The following is an 11,062-nucleotide window of genomic DNA, read 5'->3' as shown; positions in this document are numbered from 1 at the left end:
GAGTCAGAGGCTTACCTGACTGAGCCACTTGCCCATCCCAGAGGCCCCTACATTTCTGTGTACCGTTGGGTTTGTTTGTGGACTGCTGGTTTTATTCCACTTGTCCATTTGTCTGCCCCTGTACAAATATCACGTGGTTTTATTGCCTGTAATTCGACGTAATATTTTTATGTACGAGAGGGCAATTTTCCCCTCCTTCAGTTTTTTTCTTTTTATTTAAAAAGGTGTCTCATTTTGAGAGAGGGTACACACAAGCAAGGTAGGGCAGAGACAAAGAATGGCTCTGCCTCAGGACAGAGGCCGATGCCGGGCTTGAACTCACAAACTGTGAGATCATGACCTGAGCTAAAAACCAGGCACTTAACCAACTGAGCCACTCAGGCGCTGATTCCCTTTGTCTTGCAGAGTTTGACTATATTTGTGAACGCACTCTTCCGGATGGCTTTGGGATCAGCTTATCAAGCAAGTTATTTGCAAATCTCGTTGACATTTTGATTGGGATTAAATGGACTTTACAGATTGCCTGCGGAACGGTTTGTGTGTTTACTTGGTCGCCTCCAAGTGGGAACAGGGCGTTTTCTGATGGTCTGAGCTCGGGCTGCGTCCCACAGACACTCCTGGCAGTTTAAACACTGGCGCCCCGCATGTTTCTTCTCAGGCTATTCTCAGGGGAGCCGGGGGGTCGCGGTGACTGCATATATTTGCAGATATTTGCGGGTCGGGGGACACAGAAGCCTGCCACGGGTAACACACTTTGCACAAGCAGCTGTCAGGCAGCGGGGACTTCTGGGGGCACACACAGCACGGGACAGGGGGCGCACGGGGGCGTCCGGGCACCGTCAGGCGGAAGCCGGGGAGCCGGGGCGAATCGCGAGGCGGGCCTGCCTGTGCAGGGGAAGAAGCGGGCGCCCGGGCCCGGCGTCTCCACCCCCGACCCACGCCGCCAGGCGAGCCAGCACCGCCGCACACACCTGCCCGGGCACGGCCCACCGCTCAGCGTTCGGTCCCAGGGGGCGCTCCCAACCAAAGCTCCGCCCATCGCTCTGACCCCGCCCACCGCCCCCTTCCCAGGCGGCTCTCCCCACCAAAGCCTCGCCCACCGGCCTGGACCCGCCCACCGCTCCCGGAGCCTTCTTTGGTGTCGCTCACCACCAAAGCCCCGCCCACCACCTGCGGCCCCGCCCACAGCTCCGAGTCCGGGCCTAGGGGGCACTCACCACTCAAAGTTCCGCCCATCGCTCCCCGTCCCGTCCCAGGGGGCGGGCCCCCAAAGCCCCGCCCACCACTCAGGGCTCCTACTGTAGCTCTGGGTTCCGGCCCTGGGGGCATTCACCACTCAAAGCCCCGCCGATCGCCTTGGTCCCGCCCACCGCTCCCGGTCCCATTCCCGGAGGCTCTCGGCACCAAAGCCCCGCCCGCAGCCCCTGGCCCCGCCCACTGCTGACGCTCGCGCGCCGCCAGGGAGGCCTGCTGGTTAGTGGTTCTGAGGCCCGGTAGCGGCGTCCGGGTCCGCAGGTTGCGGGTTCGAGTCCTCGAGGCCCCGCCGCAGCCCCGGTGCCTGTCCCCGACGCGCGGGAGAGACCGTTACGGGCGGCGCGACCGCGGCGTTCGCGGCGAATCTGCCGCTGCGAATCGGAGGGCTTGGCGGCGGCGGCGGCGGCGGCGGCCTCGCGAGAGTCGGGCGGGCCGACGCGCGGGCGGGCGGACCGGGGCCGGGGCCGGGGCCGGGGCCGGGAGCGGGCGACGAGCCCGCGCGAGAGCCGCCGGCATGACGGGCCGCGTGTGCCGCGGCTGCGGCGGCACGGACATCGAGCTTGACGCGGCGCGCGGCGACGCCGTGTGCACCGGCTGCGGCTCGGTGCTCGAGGACAACATCATCGTGTCCGAGGTGCAGTTCGTGGAGAACAGCGGCGGCGGCTCGTCGGCCGTGGGCCAGTTCGTGTCTCTGGACGGTGGGTCCGCGCGGGGGCCGGGGGACGCGGGAGGGGGGCGGGGGACGCGGGGGGCGCGCGGGGACGCCGGGGGGCGCGGGGGGGGGACGCCGGGGGTGGTGCCAGAGGACACCGGGGGACGCGGGGGGCGCGCCAGGGGATACCGGGGGGGGGGCGCGGGTAGCCGGTGGGGTCCGGAGGACCGCCCCCTGTGAACTATGTGCCCGCAGTTTTTTTAAATAACGGAATTTAAAAGGGAGGAACACGATGACCGTGTCCGGTCCTGTCTCTCTAAGCGTCCGGTAACGCTGGCTTCATCTGGGTCCAGCGCTGTGACTGTCACCGCAGCTAGGTTCAGGGGTAAAGAAAAGTTGCACAGCTCCAAATCTCGCCCGCAGGCTCTCCCAGCCGCCCTGTCCCCGGCCCTGCCGCTAGTGGATGTGCTCTTGGTCCCCACCTTTGGGGACTGGCATCTTCCCCCAGCCTGGTGCCTGTGACTTCACCCAGGGTGTCGGGCTGAGGTCAGAGGACGGTGGTCACTTTGGGGTGGCGAGGAGCGGAGCTGCTGGAAACAGCGTGTGGCCCTTTCTGCGAACCTGTTTTCATTTCTCTGGGGCTGATGCCTCCGGTACTGAGCGAGCTGTGCTAAGGACCATCTTTTAAAATTCAGCGTTTGATTGTTCACTGCTGGGATGTAGTAATACGGGTTTTTGTCGTTGGCCTGCTTCCTGTGACTTTGCTAAACTTAGCTGTGAGTTCTGGGAGTTCTCGAAGTCTCTTGGCATTTTGTATTCAGACCGTCCCGTTGTTTGTAAACAGGGGGCTGTTTATTTCTTCCTTTTGTTTCTCTTTCTTGCCTGATCGCCGGACTCAGGGAAGGGCTCAGCGTCCCCCACTCAGTGTTGACGTTTAGCTGCAGGCTTGGGTAGATGTCTCTTAGTAAAGTTGGGGAGGCCCTCCTTCTGCTCCTGGTTTGTTGAGAGTTTTCGTCACGAGTGGCTGTTGGAATTCGTGCAGTGCTTTTTTCTCATCACCTCACATCCCCGCGGTTTTCTTCTGAATCAGCGTGGCCGTGGCCGTGGCCGCGCTTCGAGTGCCGCACCTGCCTTGCTGGGGCAGACTTCCCTAGCTCGGCTATGCTGAGGGGTTCGGTCTGCTGCTACTTTGTTGAGAGTCTGTACGTGGAACGTGGAATGTGGAATGTCGGTGCATAGACTTCCTGCAGTGTCTCACCTTCTGGAACGGGTCGGAGAATGTCCCCTTCTCTTTCGTTCTTCAGAAGAGACCGTGTAGAACCGGGGTTATTTCTTCCAGGAACGTTTGGTGGAATTCACCAGTGTAGCCCTCTGGGCCTAAAAGGCTTTTTGTTTTTGTTTTTCCCTCAGAAGGTTTTTAACTTCAGAGGCAGTATTCTTGGATCGTTGTAGGCTGTAGTCATGTTTTAGGTTAAGTCTTTCCCCGTGGGTGAGTGTGTGGTTCTGAGGATTCGGTCCCCCTCGATCAAAGTTGTTCAGTTGATGCGTTCAGAGCAGGTGGCACCAGTCCCTCCTCATCCTTCGAATGTCTGCAGGGTCTCTAGTGATGTCCCCTGATTTCTTTTCTTTCTCCCTTTGTCTCCCCTGCCGGAAGTTTATCACTTTAATTGAGCTTTTCAGAGAGGTGGCTTTGGGCCTCACTGACTCCTGTGTCCTGCTCTCTCCCATCACCTCTGGTGCAGCGCGCACGTCTCTGTGTTCTGGGGCAACTTGCGGGGCTGCCGGGGTGCGGGCTCCCCAGCACTGCTGTCATTTTGTCACACATTGTCAGGCGGTGCCTCCCGTCAGCGGAGGAACGAGACAGTAGTAAGAACAAATGGTGGCAGGAGCTGACCCTTAGGGTTCTCCGCGGGAAGGCACTGTGCTGATGCGGGCACCCGCGCGCCTGATGACGGCGCCTGCCCTCCCTGCAGACGGGGAACAGGCCGCGGAGGCGGTGGACACCCCGCCGGTCCTGGACGTGAGAGATGTGCTCCCACCCGTGTGCCGCGAAGTTGGTGGCACAGCCTCGTGAGCACGGGCTCAGCCGGTGCTGTCGGAAGGCATGCCGTAAAGGGGGTGCAAAGGTACTTCCCCAGGCCACGGCTGGCTCTGCCCTGTGGGTCTGTTCCCTGGCAGGAGCCCGTCCAGGAGAGGGGAGGGGCGTCGGTAGCCCCCTCTGCCGCCTGGCCCCCTCCCTTCCCCCTCAGGGCAGTGGTGGCTGGGCCGTTGACTGGGGTTACTCCCGTCCCCTGGCCGCTGAGCGAGTGCCCGCTGGCTCTTCTCGGGTCTTCCTGCACTCCCCCCTCGCCCTGAGAGCTGACCTTGCCCTCTGAGCTGCCCTCACTGGGTGCCACGGTCAGCTTTCCTGAGCATCCATTCTTAGTGTTTGAGAACCGAGCGTGGACAGTTAGGGGTGTACTACCTGGGACTGTGTGAAGTAGATACCGGGGTCGGGTGGGCAGAGGCCCTGCCACTGTGGGCTCCTGGCCGTCCAGGGGTCTTTCCCAGTGGGCGCCCATTGTGCGCCGGGCCTGGACTCTGGAGCTCCAGTCACCCTGATTCCCTGGATCCCAGACCAGCAAGGCGTGAGGCCGGCGTCCGGGGGTGGCAGCGCGAGCGGTGCTAGGGACATCTGGGCCGAGTCCTTCCGCTGCCGGGCACAGGCGACAGGGAGGCGACCGGCTGGCAGAAGGGGTGGGTACCTGGGGACTGCGGGCGGTTCAGTGTGGCCAGAGTGGCTGGGGTCTTAGCGAGGCCCTGAGGAAGGGTCCTGCTGCTCTCCCGGGAGGGGCTCGCCTCCAGTGTGTCCGGAACCGCAGGGGCAGAGCGGGGCTTCCCTGCAGGGCACGAAGGGTCGACTCTGAGTGTCCTGTGCCGCGTGTCCACCCGAGGGCCTCCAAGCCCCAGCTCCTTCCCTGGGGCGCCCTCGGCTCCCGCCAGCCTCCCCTTGGGGTTGTCAGAGCCCTCCAGAGGGCTCCGCACCAGGCAACCTGTGGCTGCTGCTTCCTTGGGGCCCCTCCCTCCCTCCCTCCTAGGGAGGCGGGGGGGTGGGGGGGGGGCCTTCCCACAGCTTCCATAATCACAGCTTCTCCCGGCTGCAGACCGCGTCTTTCAAGCAGGGTGTTTGTAAGTGCTAGTGTCGTCACCGTTCAGGGTCGTGATGCACTTCACACACATTTGGGGTAGATGAACCCCCAGTCGTGTTTGCACCCCTGGCCCTGGATGGGGAGGGCCGTCTGCCCTAAGGAGGGGGGGGGGGGACCTGCACCCACCTGCCTAGTGCGCCCTGCCCATAGGTGGCTCTCCCGGGACGGCCCACCGGTGTCCCGGGCCGCTGAGCACCGGGTGCTGTCCCGGCCGAGCTCTGGTCCCAGAGGCGGAAGGTCCTGCATCTGCTCTGTCCTGTGGCCCCTCAAAGCCCCGTGGAGCTCCTGGCCAAAGTGCCGCTTCGCAGGAAACGCTGGCCGGGCTGTCCTAGAGGCCCACGGAGAGAGAGGACTCTTCTTGTTAAGATGTCGTTTGCAGCCTTTTTCGTTCTCTACGCTCCGTGCTGCGTGGTTTCCCTACGGAGTAAGCTCTTTGGGAGCCGCGCCGGCTTGAGTGCAGTCTCGGCTGTGGGCTGCGCCCAGCTGTTTATCCCACCCTGGATCTGTGTCCAGGCTGCATCCCGGGACCCGGGACTCCCTGCGGTCCTGTCGAGGGCCTGCTGGCGGCCCCAGAGGAGCATGTGTCCATGTGGGGGCTCCGGCCGCTCCCAGGGCCTCTCTTGAGAAGAAGTTAGACAGACACCCCTCCCTTAAAATTAAGTTAATAGAAAGCGATGGAAGTTTTTGCTTAGAGTGCTGATGGGGCTTGTGGGTGAGACGGGGGACAGACAGATCTGTACGAGCGTCTCTCTGGGGTGCTGAGGCCTCTCGGTCGTGCCGGGGCCCCGCCTCATCCCTGCCTTTCTCTCCCTGGTGTTACTGGCTCGGTCCCTGACGCCCAGCCTGGGGGGCTCATGGTGCGCCCGTCTCCAGGGTCGGACCGCGGTGCCCTCCTGCTCCCGCTGCCAGAGGCGGCATCGGGCGCCCCGCCGCTGTCCACGAGGGGGCGGTCTTGGCCTGGCCGTACCTTCCACCAGCTGATTCCGGCGTGGATTTTTGCCACAGGAGCCTGTTACAGAAAAGGTCCGACGTGAAACAAGTAGCGGAAGAGCGTCCATTGTGCAGGCTGAGAACGGCGTACGCCAGCAGTGTGAGCGGAGGCAGCGCTCCAGCCGGTTTCAAACTTCGGGGGAGCCTTAGGCTCACGGTCTTAGGGGGCCGAGGTCTGCTAAATAAGCACTTCTTGCACGACCCACGGGCGCGTTCCAGACTCTGTCTCTCATAACCAGACCCCAGTGGGTGGCGTGTGCGGAGTACGAGAATCAGTTTGCCTCAGTTTGGCAGGCAGGCTTGGACACCCCCATCCCGCCCTGCTGCAGAGAACTGGGTCTGCGGAGGGGACCGGATCCCCGTGTCTCCTGGAAGCACACAACGAGGAGCACGGCCGGTGCGCGTGCGAGGGTGCACCAGTGTACGTGTGTGTCCGTGTGAGCAGGAGTCAGGAGACCGGCCCCAGAGGTGCCCTGGCCCCGGGCAGGGGGACCGGGTCCTCAGGGAGAGGCAGGGAAGGGTGGCACAGACACAGAAAGTGCAGTGAGGGGGTGGGGGGTCCCGGACGGTGCAGGGGAGAGTAATGGAGGAGGGGGAGGAGGGGGCACGTGGGCGGGTGGCTTTGCGAGATCTCCAGGAATAAGGAGATGCGTTTAACGCTCGACCGGAACGAAGCCCCCGCTCTTCGTAGGCACAGCCTCCCTGAGTGACCTGCCCCGGCCGCCTTCTGTCTGTGTCTAAGCAGGGGGTGTTGGCTCCCAGGGTCCTTGTTCCCAGAAGGTGGGGCTTTACAGCATTTCATCACCCTTTTCCTCGTGCAGTAGCCCCATCGTTTATTGAAAGTACACATGCATCTTAATTAAAACAACATGGCGGTATTTCTGTTTTTCCAAAATAGAAGTTGGGGGTGCCGGAAACAGAGGCCACGATGTGGGTGTCCTGGTCAGGTGCTGTGAGTGACTGGGCCTTCCCCCGTGGTGCTTGTACGTGAAAGATTGCACAGGTGAAGATCCTAGAGTTGTAAAAAGCACCACCACCAAAACGGGAAGGGAGCAGACGCGGGGCCCTGACCTTGGTCCAGGGAGCCTGTGATGGGCTCTGGAGCCGCGAGGCGGCGCACGGCCGATTTGGGAAGCCCTTTGCGGCTGGTGCAGGTGGATGAAGCCCCTCTGGGCCCTGCAGCTCTCCAGCCCCCAGCATGCCCTGCTTGAGCCTCCCCAGCCCCGTGAGGACACACAGACGGTCCCTCTCCCTCCCCATCCTCTGCGACCAGCCTCTCAAGGACGTGAAGTCTGTGGCCGTCTGTCAGGGCGGCCGTAGGAACCAACGGTCCCAGTGACAGCAAAACTGTCTGCAGGTGGTGAGCGACCCTGTCCTGGGCCCCGCTCTCCCGGGAAAGGTCCCCACCTGCCCTGCCCGCCAACCCCTCTGCTCCGCCGCTGGGGTGGGGAGTGCGGGTGCCCGGCCCCCTGACAGCCGGCTCCCAGCTCCGCTCCGGCCAGCCCACCCGCCCGTGGCCCAGCAGCTGCTCAACAGAGCCCACTCGTTGCTCTTCTCAAAGCTTTCTTGGCCAATCTTACTCCTTCTCACTGCCGGCTAAACTTTGGAACCACTTTGCTGAGATCCTTAAGGAATCTCGCTCGTGTTGCTTCGGGCCCGGGTCGCCGTCACAGGTGTGCCGGAGGTCACGCTTACTCTGCTCTGCCTGTGTGGTGCCTGCCTGCGGGCGACCCGAGGTCCCTGCTGGCCCCAGGAGGGGGGCCACGTGCTTCCCTGGGGGCCTGCTCCCAGACTTCAGGGATCTGGGTGCCCAGGTCCCTGCCATTTCTGAGTTTCCCTGTCACTTCCACCTGTGTCTCAGTCCCTCCAGCACACCCTGTGTCATGTGGCTGAGCACGGGAGATGTCCCCTAGCTGCAGAGGCCTCTAATCCTTTGGTGTCACACGCGTTGGCCTGCAGGATGGGCAGCATTTCCCTGCTTGTTCGTGGCTTCCTGAGCACTCCCTCTGTGGCTGCGGCAGCGGGGTTTCTAGGTCTAGCGCACAATCCAGACCTCTGCCTGGCTGTTGTCACGGGGTGACAGGGCAGAAGTCCCAGCCCCAGTGTCTGCAGAGCAGAGAGTGCGGGACTTCCTGGGACATCTGAGCCTCGCTGGGAGATGCAGGGCAGGGTGCCCGCAGGCCTGGCTACGGCCACCTTCGGGGTGGGCTCTCTAGGCTGCCATTCTGGGGGTGGGCAGCACACAGGTGGCCAGAGATGTGAGTGCCTCCTGTAGACCAGGTGGCTCAGAGGCTCTGGGCCGCATAGGGCGTGGCCTGGGACGTGGCCCGTACCCTCCGGAAGCCCACAGTCCTGTGGGGAGATGGACGCACTAGCCAGTGGTCACTGTGCAGCTGTAGCTCCTGTGAACGGGCTGGCCCAGAGCGCGCAGAGGGCCGAGGGGAGAGCTGTAGTTCGGAGGTGAGCTGTGCTCTCTCTGGCCGCCATGTGGCAGTGGTCTGGAACGTGCTCAGAGAGTGCCGGTGGCCGTGGTCCACCTGCCACGGCTCCAGGTCGAGGCCGCAACCCCGTTGGCACGGCAGAGGGAGAGGCCCCGATCGTGGCTGCCTCGCGCTGTGAATGCTGGTCCCGCTGGGTCCTGGCTCCAGAGATGCCCCATGCAGGGAAGGTGTGTCGGTGTGGATCTTTTTTGCCAGGTCTTGACTAATCAGGCTGGTTGTTCTTCTAGGTGCCGGCAAAACCCCAACCCTGGGCGGCGGCTTCCACGTGAACCTGGGGAAGGAGTCGAGAGCACAGACCCTGCAGAACGGTATTTCCTGTGGCGGGGGCTCTGGAGGAGGGCAGGTGTCGGGGGTGGATGGAGGTGGGGTGGAGGGCAAGAGCGGGCGGCCTGCAGTGGCCCCTGGCTAGCACCTTCAGCACCGTGCTGAATAGAAGTGTCTTTTTCCTGATTCCAGGGGAAAGCGTCCAGTCTCGCAGCGCTGAGGATGCTTTGAGCTGTGGTCAGCTCAGGCAGGGACACACTCTGCCAGCGCTTCTCAGACATTTGCTTGAGGACACTCTCGGGAGCGATCGTGTGTCCCCTTGCTCTGTGGTCTTAAAGGCATACCTCAGAGACACTTCAGGGTCTGCTCCAGACCGCCACAATACAGTGAACATCACAACTTTTTGTAACGGGTTTCCCAGCACACATAGAAATTACATCTGCACAATATTCTAGTCTCAGTATCAAGTATACAATAGCATTCGGTCTAAAAAGTCAGTGTTTATACCTCAATTTAAAAATACTCTGTTGCTAAAAAAGTGCTAACCGTCATCTGAGCTCTCAGTCAGTCATCTTTTTGCTGGTGGAGGGCCTGCCTCGATGGTACTGGCTGCTGACCAGGTAGGCGGTGGGTGGAGGCTGGGGAGGCCGTGGGGACTTCGGAAAACAAGGCAACAATGAAGTCTGCCGCAGGGATGGACTCTCGGTCGTGAGCAACTTCTCTGTAGCCTGCGATGCTCTCTGATAGCACTTGACCCACAGTAGAACTTCTTTGAAAATGGGAGCCCGGCCTCTCAAACCCTGCAGCCGCGATATCCGCAAGTTGATGTGATCGTCTGCGTCCTCTGTTGTCGCGTCGACGATCTTCACGTCATCTCCGCCAGCAATGGATTCCATGTCAAGAGTCCACGTTCTTTGCTCGCCCATCAGAAGCAACGCCTCATCCTTTCTAGTTCGATCATGAGATGGTAGCGTCTCCAGGCCTCCTTTCCAGTTCTGGTTGTCTTGCTGTGTCCACCACGTCTGCAGTGACTTCCTCCCCTGGAGTTTGGAACCCCTCACGGTCACTCAGGAGGGCTGGAATCAACTTCCTCCAGACCCCTGTTGGTATTCTGAGCCCTTCCCATGAGCCGCATGAGCCATTAACGTTCTGGGTTTTTTTAATGTTTACTTAGAGAGTGTGAGTGGGGGAGGAGCAGAGAGACAGGGGGACAGAGGATCTGAAGCGGGCTCTGCGCTGACAGCAGTGAGTCCGACGTGGGGCTCGAACTCATGAACCACGAGATCATGACCTTGGCCGAAATCAGGCGCTCAACCAACTGAGCCACCCAGGTGCCCCAAACCATGAATGTTTTTAATAGCATCCAGAGTGGTGAATACTTTCCAGAAGGTTTTCAGTGTACTTTCCCTAGATCTGTCAAGAGGAATCACCGTCTATGGCAGTTACAGTCTTCCAACATGCATTTCTTTTTAAAAAATTTTTTTTAATGTTTATTTATTTTTTGAGAGAGAGAGAGACATACAATGTGCAAGCAGGGGAGGGGCAGAGAGAGAAGGAGACACAGAATCCGAGGCAGGCTCCAGGCTCAGAGCTGTCGGCACAGAGCCCGATGCGGGGCTCGAACCCATGGACTGCGAGATCATGACCTGAGCCGAAGTCGGACACTTAACGGACCGAGCCACCCAGGCCCGGACATGCATTTCTTAAGTAAGAAGACCTGAAAGTCAAAGCGCCTCCTCGATCCACGGGCTGCGGGACGGATGCTGTGCTATCAGCGATGGACCCAACGTTGCTCTCTTTGTCCGTCTCCATCAGAGCTCTCGGGCGCCTGGGTGCTTTGTCCATGGGCAGTAACGTGTTGGAAGAAATCTTTCTTTTTCTGAGCAGCAGGTCTCCACAGCGGGCTTCAGATATTCAGTAAACCATGTTGTGAACAGACATGCTGCCATCCGGGCTTCGTGTGCCGTCGATAGGGCGCGGGCAGAACACAGGGTAACTTCAAGGGCCCCAGGGTTTCCAGGACGCTACGCGAACCCTGGCCTCCGCTTCAAGTCCGCGGCTGCCTTGACCCCAGCAGGATGGTCAGCCTGTCCTCTGAAGCCCCGAAGCCAGGCGTTGACCTTGCTTCCGAGCTGTGGAAGTCCTCGATGGCGTCTGCTCCCTAGAGAAGGCTGTTTCGTCTACACTGACAGTCTGTTGCTTAGCGGGGCCAC

General features: G+C 61.2%; 1 protein-coding gene across 2 annotated transcripts in view; it reads left to right on the top strand.

Moving 5' to 3' along the window:
* The first annotated feature begins 1,436 nt into the window (after positions 1 to 1,436).
* BRF1 (BRF1 RNA polymerase III transcription initiation factor subunit) overlaps positions 1,437 to 11,062 on the top strand; it is a 60,626-nt gene continuing 51,000 nt past the window's right edge. The window contains exons 1-2 of one of the 2 annotated variants that reach the window (XR_007152838.1): positions 1,437 to 1,952; positions 8,813 to 8,893. Coding sequence is in view for 1 of the 2 variants with exons in the window: in XM_047861904.1 (XP_047717860.1) it covers positions 1,769 to 1,952; positions 8,813 to 8,893 (265 nt within the window). In the remaining variant the exon portion in view is untranslated. The remainder of the gene's footprint in view (positions 1,953 to 8,812; positions 8,894 to 11,062) is intronic. The other variant, XM_047861904.1, reaches the window with a different exon arrangement.

This window comes from Prionailurus viverrinus, chromosome B3 (assembly GCF_022837055.1).
Source record: "Prionailurus viverrinus isolate Anna chromosome B3, UM_Priviv_1.0, whole genome shotgun sequence".
NCBI classification, from domain to species: Eukaryota; Metazoa; Chordata; class Mammalia; order Carnivora; family Felidae; genus Prionailurus; species Prionailurus viverrinus.
The sequence above is the reverse complement of the archived record's forward strand: the minus strand, read 5'-3'. Positions and strand labels throughout refer to the sequence as shown.